This window comes from Meriones unguiculatus, chromosome 3, assembly GCF_030254825.1.
Source record: "Meriones unguiculatus strain TT.TT164.6M chromosome 3, Bangor_MerUng_6.1, whole genome shotgun sequence".
Taxonomy (NCBI): Eukaryota; Metazoa; Chordata; class Mammalia; order Rodentia; family Muridae; genus Meriones; species Meriones unguiculatus.
Window position 1 is genome coordinate 100,339,640 of NC_083351.1, and position 23,224 is coordinate 100,362,863.

At 38.2% G+C, this 23,224-nt stretch overlaps 1 protein-coding gene across 4 annotated transcripts in view; it reads right to left on the bottom strand.

Annotated features, from left to right (window-relative positions):
* Ctnnd2 (catenin delta 2) overlaps positions 1-23,224 on the bottom strand; it is an 896,229-nt gene that overhangs the window by 549,621 nt on the left and 323,384 nt on the right. For all 4 annotated transcript variants that reach the window (XM_060380401.1, XM_060380399.1, XM_060380400.1 and 1 more), the window contains one exon: positions 16,156-16,268. In XM_060380401.1, coding sequence (XP_060236384.1) covers positions 16,156-16,268 — 113 coding nt within the window. The remainder of the gene's footprint in view (positions 1-16,155; positions 16,269-23,224) is intronic.

The following is a 23,224-nucleotide window of genomic DNA, read 5'->3' on the forward strand; positions in this document are numbered from 1 at the left end:
AATACAATGCATTTGTCTGTGTCTGACGTATTTCATGTAATAAGATGATCTCCAACTCTAGTCAATTATTGGAAATCATATAATCTTATTGTTGAATGCATCTCATTGTATAGTAGTCTGGGTAGGTGTGTGTGCATGTTGATCGATGCCCAGACAGATTTCATCACTTAGCGCTTGTGAACACTGATGTAGTAAACAGCATCTCTGGCATATCTTGGCTTACATTCCTTTGAATATATACCTCATATATAAGATTGATAAAGCCTCCCCATGGTAGTTCTACTTCATTTTCTTTAGTTTTTCTGAGGAACTTCCATTGATTTCCACAGTGGCCAGGCCAGATACGTTCCCTCCAGATGTGCATAAGGATTCCCTGTGTCCCTCCTATCCTCAGCAGTGTTTGTTATTAGTTTCCTTGATGATAGCCATCTTGACTGAACTGAGATAGACTCTTAATGTAGCTTTGATTTAAGTTTTTTTGATGTTTAAGAAGTTAATTTTTTCAGTTTTATTGGCTATTTGTTCTTTGTCTTTTGAAAATGATCCATTTCTTTGATCTATTAATTGACTGGATTATTTAATTTCTGGAAGTTATATTAAAATTTCTTTACAAATTCTATTTATTAATTAACTTGAGAACAAACAAGTATTCAAGCAAGTGGCATCACCCATTGAGTACGAGATGCTTAATCAAGTGATGCTTAAACCATATCATTATTTTCAGGTTCATAGCTGAAGCTACTCACAAGCAGCCAAGGTGGGTGGTTTCCCTTTTACTCCCTATACTTGACTAGATCTGCCCTCATTTCAGGATGTGGCTTTCTGATCTGAAAGGTTATGACCTCAAAGGTTATGACAGCATGCTTCTCTCTCAAGAGGAAACATTCCTTAAAGTGAGAAAGCCCAAGAAACAGCCCAGTGTCAGAAAAAAATAAATTATTTCTAACTAGAGAATAGAAGCAAAACAGATACTATTCATATACTTCGTGTTTGCAACCAGATGGTTTGAGAGAGTTTTGTTACCTTGTGTTTTGATATTCTGTTGCTTGTGACTCATTAATTGATGATAACCGACAAATGGCATAATGGATGTATCATTATTTACACAAATTCTGTAACTATTGCTTGTACAGAGCCCTTCCTATCTGAAGTTTTCTCTACAGTTTCAGTTACATGTGGACATCTGACATCATTTAGGCTCAATGAACATTTGGATCAGCAGCAGAAGGCCAGTAGCAGCTGGACACCAGACCACAATGCCTACATCCTTCAACTCACATCCTTTCATCACAAAGTCACCGTATAAGCTCCTATCTTCATAAGAAGGGAACAAAATACAAGAAGATATTTTGAGAGGCAGAATGAGAAACCCAATTCAAACAATTTTTATTAAACTCCATGCTTTACAATGGTCTGATGTCATTATTATATTGTGTTTTCAGTGCCTTACTGTGCTCAATTTATAAGCTAAATTTTATCATAAACTCATATGTGTAGGAGAAAAATGATTATATTATCTGTGCTGCTACTGCCACTAAATGGAGAGGGACCTATACTTGGACAACGGAAATTTGGACGGTATCCATCCACTAATATTGAATATAAACAAAAGGGAGAGTCAGGCATTTCAGAACAATAGGGTTTTTTCGACTGTTTGTCTGGTACAGAGTTTACATTCTTTGTTATGCTCTCCCAAGACAGAATGACAGTTCAGTTCAAAGGCATGAGAAGTAAATGGTAAGCATTTATACTTGGAAGAACAAACCCAAATCTCTCTGGGAATACAATACTTGAAATTCAGACCTCAGTTAATTCCCACGAAAATATTCTAAGGAACATTAACTGATAGCTCTTTGAAATTTTAACAGGGAACAGGATAGTGTGTGTGACACATACATGAAACAGGAGGGGATGAAACGTTTAAGGATAAATGTTTAAATTCTACTGAGAGACATGTAAAAAGAATTAAATAAATGGGTATCATGTTCATGAATTGAATGAACTGTAACCATTAAGCACCAACTTCTCAGAAGTACAGCACACAGCTGCAAAAATATGATTCATTACAAGACACCACTGGAGGTTATGAAGCACAAGGAAGTCTACTGAAGAGTGGCTGTTGAGGCCAGCTGTTTACATGGAAAAGAAGAAAAGATAGGGAACTTGAATCTTCTTGATATGCTGAATTGAAAATCAACAGACTGCAAAATAAAAAGGCATACTTGAGGATTCTCGGAGGTCATGGTTTTAATTCCTTTAATTATTTAAAGATTAAAAAAAAAGTTACTAAAGCCAAAACCCAAAAGAAACACTGACTGGTTGTCTTAGTTAGGGTTTCTATTGTTTCAATGAAACACCATGCATTACCAAAAAGCAAGTTGGGGCAAAAAGGGTTTATATGGCTTACAGTTCCATCGCTATTGGAGGAAATCAGGACAGGAACTGGAACAGGGCAGCATCCTGGAGGCAGGAGCTGGTGCTGAAGTCATGGAGGATGTTGTTTGCAGGCTTGCTTGACATGGCCTGCTCAGCCTGTTTTCTTACAGAAGCCAAGAAGACAAGCCCAGGGATGGCACCACCCACCATGGGCGATGTCCTCCCCTACCGATCACTAATTGACCAAATGCCTTACAGTTGGATCTCCTGGAGGCATTTCCTCAGTTGAGGCTCATCACTCTCTGATGACTCTGTCTTGCATCAAGTTGACACATAAAACCAGACAGTAAACATAGATTAAAATAGTGTGTTGAGGGCTGAGAAGTAGCTAGGAGACACAGCCTAGAACCAAAGCGAAATAAATACATAAGCAAACTAAAATAAATAAATAAATAAATAAATAAGAAAAAAAGAAAAACAGTTTTGTCCATAAAGCAGGTGACAAAGGAAGGTGGACAAAGCCAAAGACTTTGGAGAACTTGAATATATCCAAGAAGCAGAAATGAATATATTGAGAATGAAAATACCTAAGTTAAAATGAAATGTCAACATAAGATAATATAGAAAATGCATAAACAGCATTTAGAAAATTATAAACATCAACAGCTAATAAATGCGTTCAGTCTTCTATTAGAGCTGAAATTAGAATAATGGAAGCTTCAAATCCACTAGATTTAAAAAGAACAAATAATAATTCTGAGAACATTTGCTGAGAGCATGTGGAAAGAATTGAGAAATTTCTTACCCTTACACACTGGTTGTTGCCATTTGGCCCATACCTATGAGAAACACTATTTGACCATACCATGAATGTCACTCAGCCTCCCAGTCATATGTTTACAAAGTTAAAACTTGCAAACTTGAAGAGTCTGTATAAACTACAAATTTCCTGGAGCATAGTCACATGATGGAGTAGAAAGAAAATGCATCCAAAAAATAAAAAAGAAAAAGAAAATGCATCCATAGCAACACAAGTGATTGCAAAAAGCAGAAATGTGGTTTTTTCCCAAAAGCAGTTTGAAAAAAAAATGTCTAACATGTAAAATTCAAAACAAGAAAACTAAACATTTTATATATTAAATCACTCCGTGTGGGAAAATATAACGAATTCCAGGAAATGAATAAATGGGAGATTCAGAAATGCATTAGTCTGACCTCCTGAGGGAGAAAATGAAGAGATAAAAAGGAGTCAGTTCTGGCCAGCAGAATTGAGACATTTTGTTTAAAAAAAAAAAACTCATGAACTTACAAATACTATATATTCAAACTGTGCATGCTACTATCTTGAAATATTACTTGTTTCTAAAAATTATGTTTATATATTATAATCTTAAATATACTCTTTTTACATTAAACTATAATAGATGATAACATTTTTAAAAAACAGTATATAATTTAGTGTACTATCTGAGAATGAATTTTCTTGAAAACATCATTGGATGTAATTAGCATCTCAGAGATTCATTTGTTTTATACTTTTTTGACTTATAATGAAAGAGTTCTCCTTTAATGAAGCCAGTTAAATCTTCTGTGAAAAACTGGAAATCCAACCCCCTGATGTTACCACCAACAGCTCCTTTTACTCTTTACTTAAGGTTCCTCTATTATTCAATTTTCATAATTTCTTTAAAACCATTCAAATATTCTGAGCTCTGTTTCATCATTAGCTTATGGTTCCACTGTTCTGACTCTAAGAGTTGCATGCAAAACAAGGTAAGGATTAACTTCTTACCACTGGAATGCTAGCTCATTAGCCAATCTAGTACACACTTGAAATGTTCAAGGTTTAGGTTAAAGCATAATTCTGCAGCCCCACCCTGAATGAAACCAACCAATTTTATTTCTTTCCTTGCATATTTAGTCATTTCTCTGTGTATTCTTTTTTTTTTTTTTTTTTTCCAATGCAGTTTATTCAGGAACCTTGAACAATCATCTGACCCTGGGGAAAGCCAGCCCACAGCTTAAATAGCCTCTGGGTAGCCAACCCCAGCGTGCCACGTGGGCAATGCAGATAGGTCCACATACATGGAAGCAAGCCAGATCCTCAGCCTTAGCCAAATGTGGAGTTGTTTGTGACAGAGAGCACTCACCATCGGGAAGGTGGAAGGCAGAAACCAGCTCCATCTTTAAGGCGCGGCATTACGCAGCTTTCTACAGTTCCCCCTTTTTGTTTTAGACGCATCAGGCAAGAGTAGAGGTCTGATCTCTGATATTAGAAATAAATTGGGACTTTGTGTTCATTTAGGTGTCATCCACTCAAAGAGCATCAGACCCGTCTGATACCTTTTTCTCAGAGGCGGGACCTGGGGCATCAACCCGCATGCAATCAGACATGCTCTTCTCTGGGTCCAAAGCGGCTGACCCTGAGTGCAGTGCTTAGCCTCGCATCCTGAGCGTAACAGTTTAGCTTTTTATGGTAGCCAACCATGCTTGGGGATTCTTTTGGGGGAAAATGATCTAAAAATACACAAGTCTTGGCCCAACAGACATTGTGTTGTAGATTTTTAAGAGAACTACCCTTACACAGGCAAGATGTTGCTACATCCTTGCTAAATGAAGTATCCTGAAGAGAGTGGTGAGCATTGAAGGCTGGGCCAGCCAAAGCTTTTGCAGAGGCTCCCATGAAAGACAAAAAGAACCTACTTCTGTGTCTTGTCCAGGGGCAGATCTAGCAGGGTTTAATCTGCGGTGGAGCCAGGGCCTTGAAGAAGTTAAGTTTTCAGCGCCTGGTACTTGGATATTTCTCCTGCAGATACTAGCTTTATCAATCCCAAGAGTGTTGAGAACTTAGTCTCTGACACACTTGCGGCTGTTTCTTACTTCCCTTGCTTGATTAGTTTGCTGTTGAATTCATCCCATTATAAATAACTTTTGTCCTATTTCTCCCCTGAAAACTATATATAATATGATTTAATTCTTAATAAACTTGGTTGGCATAACATATAGCTTGTGCAAGACCTCCTGACCCCAGTTTTCCTATTTCCTTATTTTCTGATCCCCTGCTCTTTCCTTTCAGGAATCAGTCACTGAATAACAGCCTTCTGGCACAGTTCTGTATGCCAGTAGCTTGCTCAAGAAAAGGCAAATATCCTTCTTATATTCAGTTTTCTAGTATTTTATATTATGAGGCACATGGTATGCGCAAGACTTCTATTTATTGGATAATTAAATTGTCCTCATTCCTCCTCTTCTTGCTAGAGGATATCACAACCTATGTTCATTCTTTGTATTTTACACTGCTCTTGGCACATACCAATATGGCAACAGGCAGAGTTCATCTTATTGAATACAAGTTCCACACAATGCCTTTAGTTTTCATAACCCCTCAAACATTTCATGGTATTCAAGGAACAGTAACAATTCTGAGGTTTAAGTGACAATATAATTTTATTAATTTTTTATCTATTTCCACATTAATCTCATTGGTAAAATATTTTTTGGTACCAGGTGGCTAGGAATTAAATGCATCTTATAAACAGCCCAACACTGAACTGAGAGGTCACTGGCACTAAGCAACAATCAATGTGAGAAGACCTACAGATTTCATATGGAAACTGAAGAGGCTATCCTCTAAGTGGACAGGACTCCTAGTGGAGTGAGGGGACACCAACCTACCCATAAAAACTCAGACCCAAAATTTACCATGCCTACAAAATGGGCATGAATAAAGATAGAGCAGAGCTTGAGGGAATGACCAACCAATGTCTTGCTCAACCTTAGACCCACCCCAGGGGAGACGGCCAACTCCTGACATGATTAATGATTACCCTGTTATGCTTGCAGATGAGAACCAAGCATAGATATGCTGAATGGCTTCACCTAATGCACATAATGGAAACAGATACAGAGACCTTCATCCAAACATTGGTTGGAGAGCAGGGAGTCTTGTGGAAGAGTTAGGGGAAGGCTAGAGGGACCTAGAGGGGATAGGAGCTCCACAAGAAGACCAACAGAGCCAACTAACCAGGACCCAAGGGGGCCTGTGGAGACTAATGTCCCAACCAAAACCATGCATGGACTGTACCTATTCCCTCTACACAGATGTAAACAATGGGAATCTCAGTTCCCATATGGTTACCCTAGTAGTGGGAACAGGGACTGTCTCTGACATGGACTGTGTTTCCTGCTTTTCAATCAGTTTCCCTTGGCAGCGCTATCTTGCCAGGCCATAGGGCAAGAAGATATGCTCAATCCTGATGCTACTTGATATGCTGGGATAGTTAGATAGAGGGGCTCCCCTTCTCTGAGAAGTGGAGAAGGATGATAGGGGAAACAAGGAGGAAGGGTGGGACTGGAAGGAGAGGAGGGAGAGGGATATGAGCAGGATATAAAATGAATAAATAAAAATTAAAATAAAAAGACTTCATCTGAAACAGCAATAATATATCAATGTGCCTTGGCTATAACAACACACAGCTATCACATCTATAACTTTACCATAGTGTTCTTGGCCAGAAATTGCAAATTAGAATTTGTCTTTATTTAACTTTATTTTAAGTTTGGAATAGCCATAATCTCGCAACAACTAAAAGTAAAACAACAAAAGCCATTTGTGTGTGCGTGCGTGTGTGTGTGTGTGTGAGAGAGAGAGAGAGACAGAGAGAGAGAGACAGAGACAAACAGATTGAGAGACACAGAGACACATCTTCTGCATGTGACATAAGCACTGTATCACATACTTTTCGAGTGCCAAAGTCAATAATGTTCTGTGTTTCTGCAAGTAATTCTTGTAACAGACCTAAAAGGTAAGCATTCTCCCAAATTCAAGTGGTTATGGGACATTTAAAAAGACCTGTATGAAGTTAGTAATATGTAAAGCTGGCATTCAAATCCATAACTCATGAGTTTAAACTCCATAGTCTTCACCATCACCCTACAAGAACTCCTTAAATGAAAGCCAAGCATTTGTCAGACACTCATGATTTAACAGGCAATATGTGAGTCCCTAAAGACACAATTTAATTATTTACCTTAAATGAGGCGTGTTAAAATGACAATGAGTTCTCAACAGGTGGACGCCATCATCTACACATTAGGGAAAGAAGGTTAATTGCTAAATTTTGAGAAAAGTCGGCAGTCAATTCCTTGGACAGATCTTTTCAATAAAATCTTGCTGAGAGCTACATTCTGAAATAAGTGTATAAGACTAAGCAACAATGTGTGGCAGTTTTTAAACCTCTTCAGTCCTTTAGGCACTAAACAAGCAGATGTTTGCGAAGACCGGGGCTTATGAATACCGCTGCACTGTCAACAAATTGCGCAACATCTTCGCTGCCTGCTGCTAACACAGCAGTCTCTTACATTTAAAATTCTGATAGTTTCTCCTGGATAAAAGAGAATTAGAATACATTCACACATGATGTAGTAAAACAAATCAAGGAGTCTTTGTTTGAAATGGTAAAGCTTCTAGCAGAAGTTAAGCATTATAGTATTGGTTTAAAGCATCAAATGTTTTAAAAAATATTTTTATACTTTTGTATTTAATTTTTTTTCAATTTTTTTTTAATTTTTTATTTATTACGATTTATTCACTTTGTATCCTGGTTGTAGTCCCTTCCCTTGTCCCCTCTCAATCCCATCCTCCCTCCCTCTTCTCCCATGCCCCTCCCCTAGTCCACTGATAGGGGAGGTCCTCCTCCCCTTCTATCTGACGCTAGCCTATCTGCTCTCATCAGGACTGGCTTCATTGTCTTCTTCTGTGGCCTGGTGAGGCTGCCCACACCTCAGGGGGAGGTGAGCAAAGAACACCTGAGCCATTGAGTTCATGTCAAAGACTGAGCTGCCACAGGCTACATCTGTGCAGGGGTTATCTCCATGCTGGGAGTAAACCCCATGGCGAAGAAAATATCAAGTCTACCTCAGGGCACCCAGCCAAACCCCCCCTCCCACCCAAAAAGTTTTAAAAATATTTTAAACAAACAATAATTTTTCCATTCCTTTCCTATACCATTTGTCTAAATGGAGTTGCCGGAAACTCTTCACCTAACTCTGAAACCTTTGGCCACACTGAGTACTTCTGCATAACTTCCATGACCTGTTTCCAGAAGTAGGGTACTATCAGATTCCCCAAGGTTTATCTACCCACCTGTCTGGCCTAATTGTGAGGCCTACAGATTCAATGAGAGACGAAAAGAAATTAAGGTGAAATGAAATTGAGAAAGACAGCCAACAGGGAACTCCAGTGTCCACATGTGTTCCTGTGCAAGTGCATGTGGTCAGACTCGTAGGCAAAAAAGGAAGAACAACATTCTCTTTCTGAGTGCAGTAGACAGTGTGAATAAGAAGGAGAGCCTGGACAAACCCAGAAACAGTCGTTTTCTGATGTACAGGTGAGGAAATACCTTCTAATCCTAAATCCTAAATGCAAATAAATATCTTGCTTCCAAGTCATACCAATCTAGCTCTAAAGGGAATACTAGAAGGGAAACTTGAGCCTAAAGAGAAGGTTAACTACACCTAAGAGGACACAAGGAATAATGTTTATTGAATATTTACCCACAGGAGTCTAAATAAGAAAACAGATACAACAACAACAAAACATAGGAATTAATAAATATTGCTCAATAATAATTGGCACTATTAGTTGTCTCAATTCCCTAATATAAAGAGAGAGACTAACAGATTAGATTAGAAAACAGTACCAATCTCTCTGCTTCCTCCAAGAAACATATACTACATCACTGAGAGGAATTGCCTTATGGTAGAAGGATGGAAAAAGGCATCCCAAGCAAATGGACCCAAGAAACAAGCACAAGTAGCTATTTTACTGTCTGATAAATGAGACTTCAAACCAAAACAGATATATGGAAAAACAGGACATCCCCATTAAAGGACGTATTATACTAATACACAAAACACAAGAGTTCCCAAGTTCATAAAAGAAATAATACTATAGCTAAAATCACATCTTGAACCTCACACCATGGGTGGGTGACTTCAACACTCCACTTTCAACAACAGACAGGTCATCCAACAAAAATAAAGGACAAATTCTGGAGTTAAATGACATCTTAACTCAAATGGATCTACCAGACATCTACAACGAATTTCACCCAAACACTAAAAATACACTTTTTTTCCTCAGAAGCCTACAATGCTTTTTCCCTCTAAACTAACCACATCTCTGGATACAAAGCAAGTCTCAACAGATACAAGAAAATTAAAATAATAACCTGCATCGTATCTGACCACCATGGATAAAAGGTAGGTTTCAACTAGAATAGAAATAGTAGAAAACAAACAAATTCATGAAACATAAATAACTACTACCAAATAAAACTTGGGTCAAGACAGACATCAAGAAGGAAATTAAAAAAAAAAAAAAAAAAAAAAAACAAACCCAAAAAACCTTTAGGAGCAAATTAAAACATACTATAAAAGAAAAATGGAAAACAACAGCTAGAGAGCTCTCATATGAATGGCAATGATACACTTGAAATCATAAAAAGAATAAGAAGAAACAACACCCAAAGAGAGTCAAAGGAAGGAAATAATAAAACTCATGGGTGACGTCAGTGAAATACATAGAGTCAATGAAACAAAATTGGTACTTTGTAAGGTGCCCTGTGTGAGTTTTCTTCCATTTTACCTTGTCACTTTCTGAGCATTTGGTCCAGATTGTGAACACAAACACTGTATTACCTGACACATATTTTTGTCCAGAGTGAAAGGAAGTTCAGTTTGTATAATCTGTGTTGCTTAGTAATTAAGCAAGAGGCTGCAATAAAAAGGTTTTCTGTACAATTGCTGAGAAAGAAAAACATGCATGGCTTAATAGTGATAACCTGTGAGGCTCCTTACTTACCTAAATTCCTCCTTACATCATTGTAAAGATATAGAAAAACATTATCACAATTTTATATAATATGAATTCAAAGACACTAAAATTACATTCCCAGGCAAAACTAGTCAATACCTAAAAGCACAGTAGTCTCGTGCTTAATTTTATTTGTTTTGGGAGCTGAGGATTGAATCTTCAGGACCTCATGCAGGCTAGGCAAGAGATACTGCCACTGAGTCACAGCCCCAGCCAACAATGGTGAAATTTAGATATGATTTATGCAAGTAAAAACTCATCATTTCACATCTCTGAGAAAAATGTTACAAATATAGAAACACACAAGAAAATCTCTTAGGCTAATTAAAAGTTTACAGATTTCAGTTCCCTCCCAATCAAAATGTTAAATTTCAAAATTCATTATAGTTCTCCTCCACCATCTGTTTTATGATAAAATATCTGTGAATAAAATTTTGTGAATTGATTATTTTTAGATGTAGAATACATACTAGTTCTTTGAAATGACATTTTTGAAAGAAGCTTGGCTTCAAATATGGTAGAAAGGTTTAGACACATTATTCATGTGAAAATACCCAGTAATTATGCGTGTTAAATTTTCAAACTTTTAATAACCCCCACAAAATCTTGGAGAAGTTGACTATTGTCAATTTTAAATAATGTACTTAATATAGTACCTAGTTTTATAAACATGAATCTTAGTAAAATTATTAAATGGCCATGAAAAATGTGAAGGAACCAGAACGTCACAGGAGAATACCAAATGGTCTCTCTATACATTTAATAATAATTACATCAGTAACATTTTATCTCACTTGTAAAATAATAAATCTCAGAAACATATACAGAGAAATAATCTCAAGATAATTATCATCATTTTGGCAGATGGATAGAAAAATGCAGAAAGTCAGCTAAAGAGTGTCTGTGCTCCCAAAGTGAAAATGGATAGAACAGATAGGGAGAGTTCTTTACGAAATGCCTCAAGACACCAGGAGATATTGTATCATAGCATGTTAGCCCACGTATTTGGGGAATAAACATAGCAGGGTTCAAAAATTAGTATACACCTTTTGTATCTGAGAAATATTTTCAATGTCTTCATCTAGAAAATGAAAAACTAAAACTTAACTCATAGGATCATTAGAGTACATTGCATGATTATGTGAACCACACAGTGTTATGTCTGTTCTATGGAAAATGCTCAGTAAATATCATATTTAATAATTTGAAAATTATTACTGTTATAATTTTAAAGTGGTTATCATCTTCTTCAGATCAGAAAAATCTATAAACCTAGAACTTACATAAGTCTACATTTAACAATCCAACTAGACCTAAACTTAAACATCTTAGCAAATAGTTTTCAGAAAATGTAACTGAATGAGCAGTGAGAATGTATGTTCTTATTTGAAAATGTCAGGTATTTTTCATATATTGTAATTATATACTACACATATAATAGTGTTATATACTGTTACAAAAATATACTCATGACAAGTATATAGAGTTCTGTGTCACTTAGCCACAGGTATGTACACTTTAAGAAGTGCATAGTAAGATGAGTTTGATTATAGTATAAACAGCACTATCTGAGATGATCACATCATAAGGTTATATAATGCTATGGCATTGCTGTTATGTATGTGGCTCACTGTTGACTGAAAGGCTATCTGCTGTGTTTGGTGACATTACATGCAAATACATAGTCTAAAGAAAAGTTAGCCTAAGATATAGTCTGTACTTTGCTGGAATGTTTATACGTGGGAAGACGGAAGGTGCTGCTGAAACAATAAGAGCACAGCAGAAATGTAACCAGAGTTCTGCACATTCTTATACCAGTCACACATTCAGCACAGATGAGATTTTTACTATACACGGCCAGTGCCTGTGTAGACACTAAAGGTCTGCCTTGGTAGAACTACCTATGGACCAGTGGAGGCAAGAAGATGGATAGACACCTACTTCTACTGGTTGCAAAGACCATTCAACTCAATGTAATTGAGAAGGAGGCAGAAGCTTTAATTTGATTCATGTTTGTTACTGTGCAGAGATGATTCTAGATGACTCTCTGTAGTAACCTTAGACTCTAGCCCAGATGAGAGAGAACCAGAGAGCTGCCAGTGGGGAGAACAAGGATTAATAAACACATGCTGCCCTGTTCACCAACGGTGCCCTTAAAGTTTCTGGACAAGAAAAAGTTGATAGGAAACCTATGCAGAATTTTGATGTGTTAGACCCAGAATGATTCTGGAATAGTCTTCCTAACTTAGGTAGAGTTAAGAAAAAAAATGATAAGAAATCTTAAATGAACAATTTTAGGATTGAAATAAAATGAGTATAAGGGATATGAAGTAAAAAAATGAAATAACATGAAAAATATTCATTGAAAAACCTGAAATTAGGAATGTTTGGGAAAGGCACTTTTGTCCAAAATTTACACTAAAAACAAACAGAAACTTCACAATAAACTTCACAGTATGTCTATACTGTCCTTGTATTTTCTTATAAAAGTAAAGCATGTGATCTAAAATACTTTAAAAAGGATTACTGTGAATGCGACCCATGACATCAAGTCAAAAAGCATGTTTTCTCACTTAGAGAAATGTATGCACCCGTGTTGGAGGAGTACTATTTTATACTTTTCCACAATGATTATTCCTGAGAATAGGAACTGGGACAATGTCATTCAAAATTGAGAATGAGAACTGACAGGTAAATAGACTGAAAATGAAATGTCAAAATCCCAAACAAAACAGGTCGGTCAATATAGGGGTGCACCGAGTCCTATGAAATCAGACTCATTAGCCTCTTAGAAGGTGCTCTTAAAGGGACTGGAGTCCACAAACTCCCTCAGATACTACAGCCTTGTAGTGAGATAAATACACACTTATTCTTCTCTTCACCATTGACTCACTTTCAAACAGTCTTACAAACCAGATCAGATGCAGCACACCAATTCTTTCCTTCTTCATCCTGTGTTGGTTAGTTGAGATGCTTAGACATTTCTGTGATGAGTTTCAGGGACCACAGAAATACTGGTGAGAAGCTACCGGCACCACAGATTAATGCTTAGTGTTCGCTGTCAGACTGCATGTAGGACTACCTAGTAAAGCATGAGAGTTTTTGAAAAGAGGGTTTTATTGAAGAGGGAATAAATGGGGTATCACAGTCCCATGTGCTAGTATCCCAAACTGAATACAAAGGGAAAAGGGAGGAGGGCAGCAGGGTACCCACGCTCATCTCTGTCTACCTGTAGTTACATACAGCCTCCTAATTCCCCCCTTGCCTTTTCCTGTGAGGATTGTTGATGGACTCAACTTAACCCTTCGAAACTGTAGGCCTCATACAGATTCTCTCTTCTATAAGTTGCCTTGGCCAGGGTGTCTTTTTTTTTTTTTTCAATGCAGTTTATTCAGGAACCTTGAACAATCATCTGACCCTAGGGAAAGCCAGCCCACAGCTTAAATAGCCTCTGGGTAGCCAACCCAGGCGTGCCACGGGGGCAATGCAGATAGGTCCACATACATGGAAGCAAGCCAGATCCTCAGCCTTAGCCAAATGTGGAATTGTTCGTGACAGAGAGCACTCATCATCGGGAAGGTGGAAGGCGGAAACCAGCTCCATCTTTAAGGCACAGCATTCCGCAGCTCTCTACAGTTCCCCCTTTTTGTTTTAGACGAATCAGGGAAGAGTAGAGGTCTGATCTCTGATATTAGAAATAAATTGGGACTTTGTACCGATGTTCATTTAGGTGTCATCCACCCAAAGAGCATCAGACCCATCTGATACCTTTTTCTCAGAGGCGGGACCTGGGGTATCAACCTGCATGCAATCAGACATGCTCTTCTCTGGGTCGAAAGCGGATGACCCTGAGTGCAGTGCTTAGCCTCGCAAAATGGCCAGGGTGTCTTATTACAGCAAATAAAAAAATGTAACTAAGACACACACACCAGAGGAAGACAAAGAAGCCAGTCCTGATGAGACCTGATAGACTAGGTTCAGATGGAAGGAGAGGACCTCCCCTATCAGTGGACTAGGGAAAGATATAGGAGAAGAAGAGGGAGTGAAGGTGGGAATGAGAATGGATGGGGGAGGGGGCTACAGCTGGGATACAAAGTGAATAAACTGTAATTAATAAAAATTAAAAAAACTCCCCCCCCCAAAAAAAAAACCTTTGCAAATGGAGAACAGCATCCTGCCCAGAATGTTAACCCAGTCCACAAACAAAGGGCACAAAGACTTCTACCAAAAAATTCATTACAGTTAGAGAAGAAGAGAACAATATCAGAAGCACAGTGACACTCTATGTTTTATTTTATTTTATTTTATTTTATTTTATTTATTTTTTTCCCACCCCGAGAACAGAGCAGCTTGTACTCCTCAGGAAGATGTAGTGGCAGTACACACACCCAAACAAACAGTGAGGGCAATGGCAGCCCGGAACCACACACCTTTTTTTTGTTTATTATTTTTATTTTTATTAATTACAGTTTATTCACTTTGTATCCTCCCTGTACCTCCCTCCCTGCTCCCCTTCCAATCCTACCCTTCCTCTTCTCCACCCATGTCCCTCTCCCAGTCCACTGAAAAGGGAGGTCCTCCTCCCCTTCCATCTGATTCTAGTCTATCAGGTCTCATCAGGAGTGAGGACAGGAGCTCCACAAGGACAGCGACATATCCTAAAAGTCTGGGCACAGGGGTCTTTTCTGAAACTGATACTCCAGCTAAGAACCACTCATGGAGATGGCCTGGAACCCCTGCACAGAGGTGGCCTATGGAAGTTCAGTGCCCAAGTGGCCTCCATAGTAATGGGGACAGGGACTGTCTCTGACAGGAACTGATTGGCCTGCTCTTTGATCACCTCCCCCCTGAGGGGGAAGCAGCCTCAGCAGGACACTATATGTTTTAATTCTCACCTTGAAGGGGGGAATAAAGAGCTAACCAAACTCATAATGTAGCTGTCAGAACAAAGTGTCTGGAGAGTTTAAGAAGAGAATCTCTGCCACATTCCCACCCATGACAGACTGTGGTGTTGGCTCTCACCACTGGACTGTGAAAGCAGTGATACAATTAAAAACGCACTGGGCGGATGAGTCTACAGGTGAGTCAGAGCTCTGTGGGTGGAAGGAGCCTTGGTCCTTATTCCATGGCATGGAAGAGAAAAAGCCTCTCCACAGCCTCCCTGCCTCCATCTGTTAATATTTAACCAACATACTGCTAATGTCAGAGAGATACCAGAATCTGTTTGCCATGGTGGTACTGTTTCCTTGGACAAGAAATCTTCCTGAAGCTGTAAAGTACCCCAAAATACAGCATCAAACACACAGCAGAGAAATAAACTGTTTCAGAACAGAAAGGTAAACCTTACACATGGTCCCAAGGAGGCCAATTTATTTTTTAATCAAGTGACCATAAAAATGTTGTATAAGATATAAATCTCATGCTAACTAAGTGACCACTTTCAGCCAGGAATTAATAAACATTCTTCTTCCACACACAGCTGCTACTACAGGAGTACTTTTTAACAACATCATACAATAGCAAACAATTTGGATTCTACCAAAATACTCATCTTACTAACTAGTTTTGTATCATTTGGGGAAGAAGAACACCTGATATTTGACATCTTTGATTTTCAACAAGTTGACCTCAGTAGAAACCTCTCTTTGTGTAAAATTATGCAAAATTTGCATTCAGGACAAGTATTAATTTTTTTAAGAAGAGTTTCAAGGCAAAGCAATGACAAATCAGGCTACTCTGGACACCTTTTGAATATCTTAAATCTCAATTCAGGTCACTTACAATTTCTTTCCCACATCTTACTGTGTGTCCAAATTCCAGGGCTAGATTTAAAAGGATACAAACACAATTCCACCCAGTGTCCACTCAAAGTAAATATAACACAGGGAGCACAAAGCATGTACCTGATGCTGCTCATGCTGCCTGTCTCCGAGCCAAGCTTGCATCGCTCCAGCTGGCTGGCCACGATCTGGCGTTCAGCCTCCAGCTCTCGGGTCAGCCTTTCAAACTGTAATTCCTGAAAGAAGCACAGCAAAAAGATGAATGGTAGCATCTAAATGAAGTATAAAGCTGAGAACCAAGACAACAGGATGATAGATGGGGTAAGTAAGACTTTTCAAGGTGTCAACTTTCAGAAACAGAGGGTACTGTTGTAGAATTCTAAGGAAAGGGCTTCAAGTTAGACAGATGTTGTTTCCAAGACACTGATATGAGTTGCTTATTACCTGTTTAATTGTCTTTAAAATGGACTGAAATTTTCATTTCCCAAGTTGGAAGTGAGAAGTGAGACACCTAGCTAAAGCACTTTTGTCACTTAGTTAACATCTTATCCCGTTGTTTAACAAGTAACATTAGAAGAAGTCATGTATTTAAAAAATGTCAACAGTTATTATTTTACAATTTCATATTTAGCTATTTCAGAAATTAAATTATCTGCACAATTATATTTTGGGAATGAGAAAAGAAAAATATTACTGCAACCTAAAATTAGGGTAAAGGTGAATTTTTTGAGAGGTAAAGTTTCTTAAAGTTTAGTGGGTTTGTCTTACCAAAATAACCAACTCTCTTAATAGTCACCTTGAGACACTTTTGGATGAGGTTTATATATATATTTGATATATTAGATACATAAGATATATATATATATAATTACAGTTTATTCACTTTGTATCTCCGCTGTAAGCCCCTCCCTTTTCCCTTCCCAACCCCACCTTTGCTCCCTCCCTCTTCTCCTCCCATGCCCCTCCCCAAGCCTATGAATTGGGGAGGTCTTCCTCTCCTTCTATCTGACCCTACCATCTCAGGTCTCATCAGGACTCGCTGCACTATCTTCCTCTGTGGCCTGGTAAGGCTGCACCCCTCTGCTCCAACTTCATGGGGAGTTGATCAAAGATCCAGCCACTGAGTTCGTATCAGAGATAATCTCTCTCTTTCTCTTACTAGGAAACACACTTGGAGACTGAGCTGCCATGGGCTACATCTGTGCAGGGGTTATAGGTTATCTCCATGCATGGTTCTTGGTTGGAGTATCAGTCTCACAAAAGACCCCTGTGCCTAGAGACCAGCCTGTGGCTTCTGTAGGCAGGGAAATTTTGGATCTGTTGATCTCCTTGTGGAGCTCCTGCCCCCTCCAAGTCTTTCAACTCTCTCTTCTTTCATAAGGTTCCCTGCACTCTTCCCAAAATTTGGCTATGAGTCTCAGCATCTGCTTTGATACCCTGCTGGATAGAGTCTTTCAGTCCCGTTTGCCTTTCTGAATGATGATTGAGTATTTTACCCAGGGTCCTCCTTCTTGCTTAGCTTCTTTAGGTGATTTTAATATGTTTATTTTATATTATATGTCTAACATCCACTTATAAGTGACTATATACCATGTGTGTCTTTCTGCTTTGAGGATAACTAACTCAGGATGATCTTTCCTAGTTCCCACCATTTGCCTGAAATTTTCATGATTTCCTTGTTTTTAATTGCTGAGTAGTAGTTCATTGTGTAAATGTACCACAATTTCTGTATGCATTTCTCAGTTGAGGGACATCTGGGTTGTTTCCAGGTTCTGGCTCTTATAAATAGAGCTGCTACAAACATGCTTGAGCAAATGTCCTTGTTGTGTACTTGAGCATCTTTTGGGCATATGCCCAGGAGTTGTATAGCTAGATCTTGAGGTAGTGCTATTCCCAATTTTCTGCAAATGTGTCAGACTGATTTCCAAAGTGGTTGTACAAGTTTGCACTCCCACCAACAATGGAGGAGGGTTCCCCTTTCTCCACATACTCTCCAAATGTGTTGTCACTTGAGTTTTTAATCTTAGCCATTATGATGGGTGTAAGGTGAAATCTCAGGGTTGTTCTGAATTGCATTTCTCTGATGACTAAGGACACTGAGCATTTCTTTAAGTGTTTCTCTGCCATTCGATATTCCTCTGTTGAGAATTATCTGTTTAGCTTTGCACCCCATGCCCTCTGTCAGGTATAGGGTTTGTGAAGATCCTTTCCTAGTCTGTAAGCTGTAATTTTGTTCTGATAACAGTGTTCTTTGCTTTACAGAAGCTTTTAAGTTTCATGACTTCCATTTATTGATTGTTGATCTTAGAGCCTGTGCTGTTGATGTTCTCTCCAGGAAGTTGTCTCCTGTGCCAATGAGTTCAAGGCTCTTCCCCACTTTTTTTTCTAACAGATTTAGTGTGTCTGGTTTTATGTCGAGTTCTTTGATCCACTTAGACTTTAGTTTTGTGCACGGTGATAATTATGTATCTATTGGCAATTTTTTGCATGTAGACATCCAGTTAGACTAGCACCATTTGTTGAAGATGTTATTTTTTTTTCCATGGTATAGTTTTGGCATTTTTGTCAAAAATCAGGTGTCCACAGGTATGTGGGCTTATTTCTGGGTCTTCTATTTGATTCCATTGATCCATCATTCTGTTTCTATATCAGTACTATTCAGTTTTTATTACTGTTGCCATTGCTCTATAGTACAGCTTGAGATCAGGGATGGATATATCTCCAGAAAATGGATGAGGGTTTTTATACCAGAAGTTGTGATGTTTTTTTTATTTTATTTTATTTTAAAAATCACTATCCATATAAGTGGAAATTTTTGTTTAAACGTTGACATTATTTGGAGGATTAAAGTACAAGACACTCTGAAATGAAAGACCCCTCTTCTTATCGGAGTGTCTTTCCTTCTATATATTCTGAAAGGCACTAACTACTTCTGAAAAAAACTAAACATGAAGATTCCTGTTGGATAAATTTCAGAGCTATAGCCTGGCCTCCTCTCTAATGACCTATTTTTTTAAAAAATTTCTTCTTACAGAAATACCTAATTTCTCATTTCCAGTATTTAAATAATATTGTGTCTTAAATCTTTCTATGCTACAGAAAACAAAATCATCCTTTTGTATTGAACACAGCTTTAAAACAATGAAGTTTAAGACCATACAGGGTCTTCCCAGCCAGAAGTAAACCTAGGATTTCTGTTTAAATTGTTGTATTTCATTCTCTCCACAGAAAATGAAATTTGATAACATAGTACAACAGTCTAATCCACAATTCAAAATCAAGTGACAAACCCAGGACACACAGCTTGCTAGCAGATGCTCACATAGTATGCTTTCTTCATGCTAGTCTATTTGTCAGGAACAATGTGAGACGGTTAATGGTCAGGAGATATGGGAGACGACTGGAAGCAAGGATGGATAGGAGACAGTCAACAGTATCTTTGCCAAGAGTTATGGAAACAGTCAGTGGTTAGGAGTGACCACAGATAGTCAATACTCCAGCAAAGAGAGACTGTCAATTGTTGGCAGTGATGGAAAATGCCATCATGGTTGCAAGTGACAGAAGACAGCCAACAGTCAAGAGTGATGGGAGACCATATATGGTCAGGATATAGTGATGGATTTTAATTTGAACAGAGCCTTATGAACAGATAATAAGAATTTCCAGCAGTTTACATCCCTCTGAATAAACACAGCATTCTCCTTTCTGAAAAACGTCCAGACTATTTCTTACATTATAAGTTTTTGAAAGAAGAAGAATATATTAAAAACTTACAAGACCCGAATACATCTTTATTTTGCACACATTTTTAATTTAAAGTTTATATTTTTGAGAATCTCACCCATGAATACTGTATTTACATCATTTCCACTCCTCTTTCTCTTTTCCAACTCCAATCACAACCCCCTACTCTCTCTCCAACTACTGACCTCTTCTTTAATCATTATTGTTAAATGCATATGTATGTAAATAATCTGCTGAGTACATTAGGGTTACTCAATTCTATGTGTGTTTACGGCTGACCTATGTCATCCTTGGCTTCTGCCCAAAGAATTTAATATCTTACTACAAAAATAATTGCTCATCATGTTCACTGCTGTTGTATTCACAATAACTAGCAAATGGAAACAACCTAAATGTCCTACAATGGATAAATGGATGAGGAAGATGCAGTACATGAACATGGTAAAATCCTATTCCAATATAAGGAAAAAATGACCTCATTTTTAAAAGTATTTTTCCATAGTACCTCTCATTTATACTGTTTCTAACCAAAATTTTATAAAAGTCTTCATTTGCCTTAACTTTATAGCATTATAGATCAGGTATTTTTCTCTCTGCCTTCAAGATACTTTTCTCCTCCTTTGATTCTGTGAAACTTGATCATTTATCATTTGGATAAACTTTTACTTGGAATTCACTGAGCTGCTCAGATTTGTAAATTGTTAAGTTCCATCATATATAAAAAATTATCTTTACAAATGTTCTTCATTGCATACTGTCTTTCAATGAAAATGCAATATGTTACTTGGAACAGACCCTCGACTTACAAATTATTTATTTATTTATTGCGTTTCATTTTGCATATTTTTTGTTTTGTACTCAATTGTTCAATATTTTGTTAATTCTGTCCAAAGTATTTTATCCCAGACTCTGACAAATAAAAATTCCAATAGCTTTTTCATGGGGGACATTCAAGTGAGCTTTTCATTAGCATGGAGGGATAACTTGTGTCACTATTGCGATGTCTGAGTTTCTTACTTACACCATTCTGTGTCAGGTCCAGCTGATGGATGCCTCTTGTTAATGTGGATCCCAGACTGGGCTCCTCTTTATTCATACTGACATTTGAACACTGAAAGGTCTTGCATTTTCTCTTTTGGGTTCTGTGCACCTTCATATTGCTACCAGTTCTCTTCTGAGTTACTATGATGTCACTGAAAGGTAATTTGATTCTTTGAACACTTTCCTTTAAGATTTGTTGAGAAAACAGAGCATTTGCCCTAGTGCCAATTATTCCTCCAGTCTTTCAGAACTCTATTCAGTACTGTATGAACAGAGGGGATCCTTAGCTCTACTGGAAGAGGCTGGTTTGTATTTCCATCTCCAATGAACACTAGAAACCAATTCCTCTTGTGCCTTCAGAGTGTTCTTTCCTTGTTCTTTGATGACTTCTGTACACAGATTCCCTTCTCCAATCTATGCTAATAAGAGACTGTGCCCCTGAGGAAAACCATTCTCATAGATGAGTCTGGGAATTTCAGTGGCATTTATGTACCCATTTTCCCACAACTGTTTTTGTCTTCTGTATTATACACAGTAATTTCCTCTCTTTTCCCAAGAAAATGGTTTGAATAGCTGTACTTCTGAGAAAGGCTATTTTAGTTATAGTGTGACATGTCCTAAATGTGGGAATTCTCAGGCTATATCTACCGTGTCCTGGCATAGCCTTACACTGAGATTAACAACTGAGCCGGGAAGAGTTGTTACTGATGGGGCACATAACTGATCATTTAGTGGAGGAAGCACTCATTTCTCTATTCACATGGACCCCTCCTGTGACCCCAGTGCATCAGCACCTAGAGTAGCCACTTTTTCCCTGCGTGGAGGTGACCCTGTGGCTCTGGGGACACTGAAAGGATGGTGAGGGTAGAGAGATGACATGCTGAGTTAGCATAGTGTTTAGAGGAAAAGTAGACCTCTCCGGCCTGGCTAAGCTTCCAGGTTGGGTTCTTTTCAGAGAATATGAACTGTCAAAGCAATCAAGAGGGGGTTGGCGGGGCTGGAGAGATGGCTCAAAGGTTAAGAACACTGACTGCTCTTCTGAAGGTCTTGAGTTCAATTCTCATGCAACCACATGGTGGCTCACAACCATCTACAGTGAGATATGGTGCCCTTTTCTGGCCTGCAGGAAAAACACTGTATAAATAATAAATAAATAAACCTTAAAAAAAGAAGGGGGTTGGCTCTTGTCAGATCCGCAGCTACATAGGAGAACAACTGAAAAAAAAAAAGTATAAAAGAAGGGGGAGTTAGTAAGACCTGGAGAGAACAGGAGTTCCACAAGGACCAAATATATCTGGGCACAGGGGTCTGATTCTCCAACCAAGGACCATGTTTGGATATAACCTAGAACCTCTGCTCAGACATAGCCCATGGCAGCTCAGTATCCAAGTGGGTACCCTGGTAAGGGGAACAGGGACTGTCTCTGACATGAACTCAGTGGCTGCCACTTTGACATCTTGTCCCCAACCCCCGAGGAAGGAGCAGCCTTGCTAGGCCACAGAGGAGAACATTGAAGCCAGTCCTGATGAGACCTGATAAGCTAGGGTCAGATAGAAGGGGGAAGGACCTCCCCTATCAGTGGACTTAGAGAGGGGAATGGAAGGACATGAGAGAGGGAGGGTGGGATTGGGAGGGAATGAGAAGCAGAGTTACAGCTGGGATACAAAGTAAGTAAACTGTAATTAATATAAAAAAGCAAAAGAAAAATATGTAGTGACATAGCCAACACTATCAGTCTATAGCTACATGGTACTGAACTAGCTCAATGAAGATAAAACTTTCCTTAAAAAAAGACTGAGGAAATACATGCAAAGATTTTTCTAGACTTACTAGAGGAGATTAAACAATAAAAGTCATGCAGAAGGGTACCTAGAAAACTGTCAACAAAGACCTTCACCTTAACATTTCCAGTGGAGAAGAAACAATACAAATTAGGTTATAAAATGTGAAATATGAAAGCGGGTCAGAGACACCAGGATTTGATGAGAATCTTGTGCAAGGGTCTTGTACTGAAAGAAATTTTAAGAAATACAAAGTCGTTCTAAGTCCCTTTGCCTAGTTATATGAATGTTGCTTTGTGATTAATAGAGAACAAACATTTGTGAAAACATCAGATCTATGACTCCAAGTTTATTAAAATGCACACGAGTAAACATATAGTCTTACTTTTAGAACAGCACATCACTGACTCACAACACATTTGGATTATTATGAGAATTATCATATAGTTTTATAACTTTGTCCTGAGGAGCCAAATTAATAATTTATTTCCTTTAATTAAATGAAGTTTATTAAATGTTTTTAAATATGAAAAGCATACAAAGTCTCCCTAGGGGGCATAGCTAGTCAGTTTAAAAACTGAAATCAGAACACTCATAGTTTTTCTAGTTCCCTTAATAAATGTTTA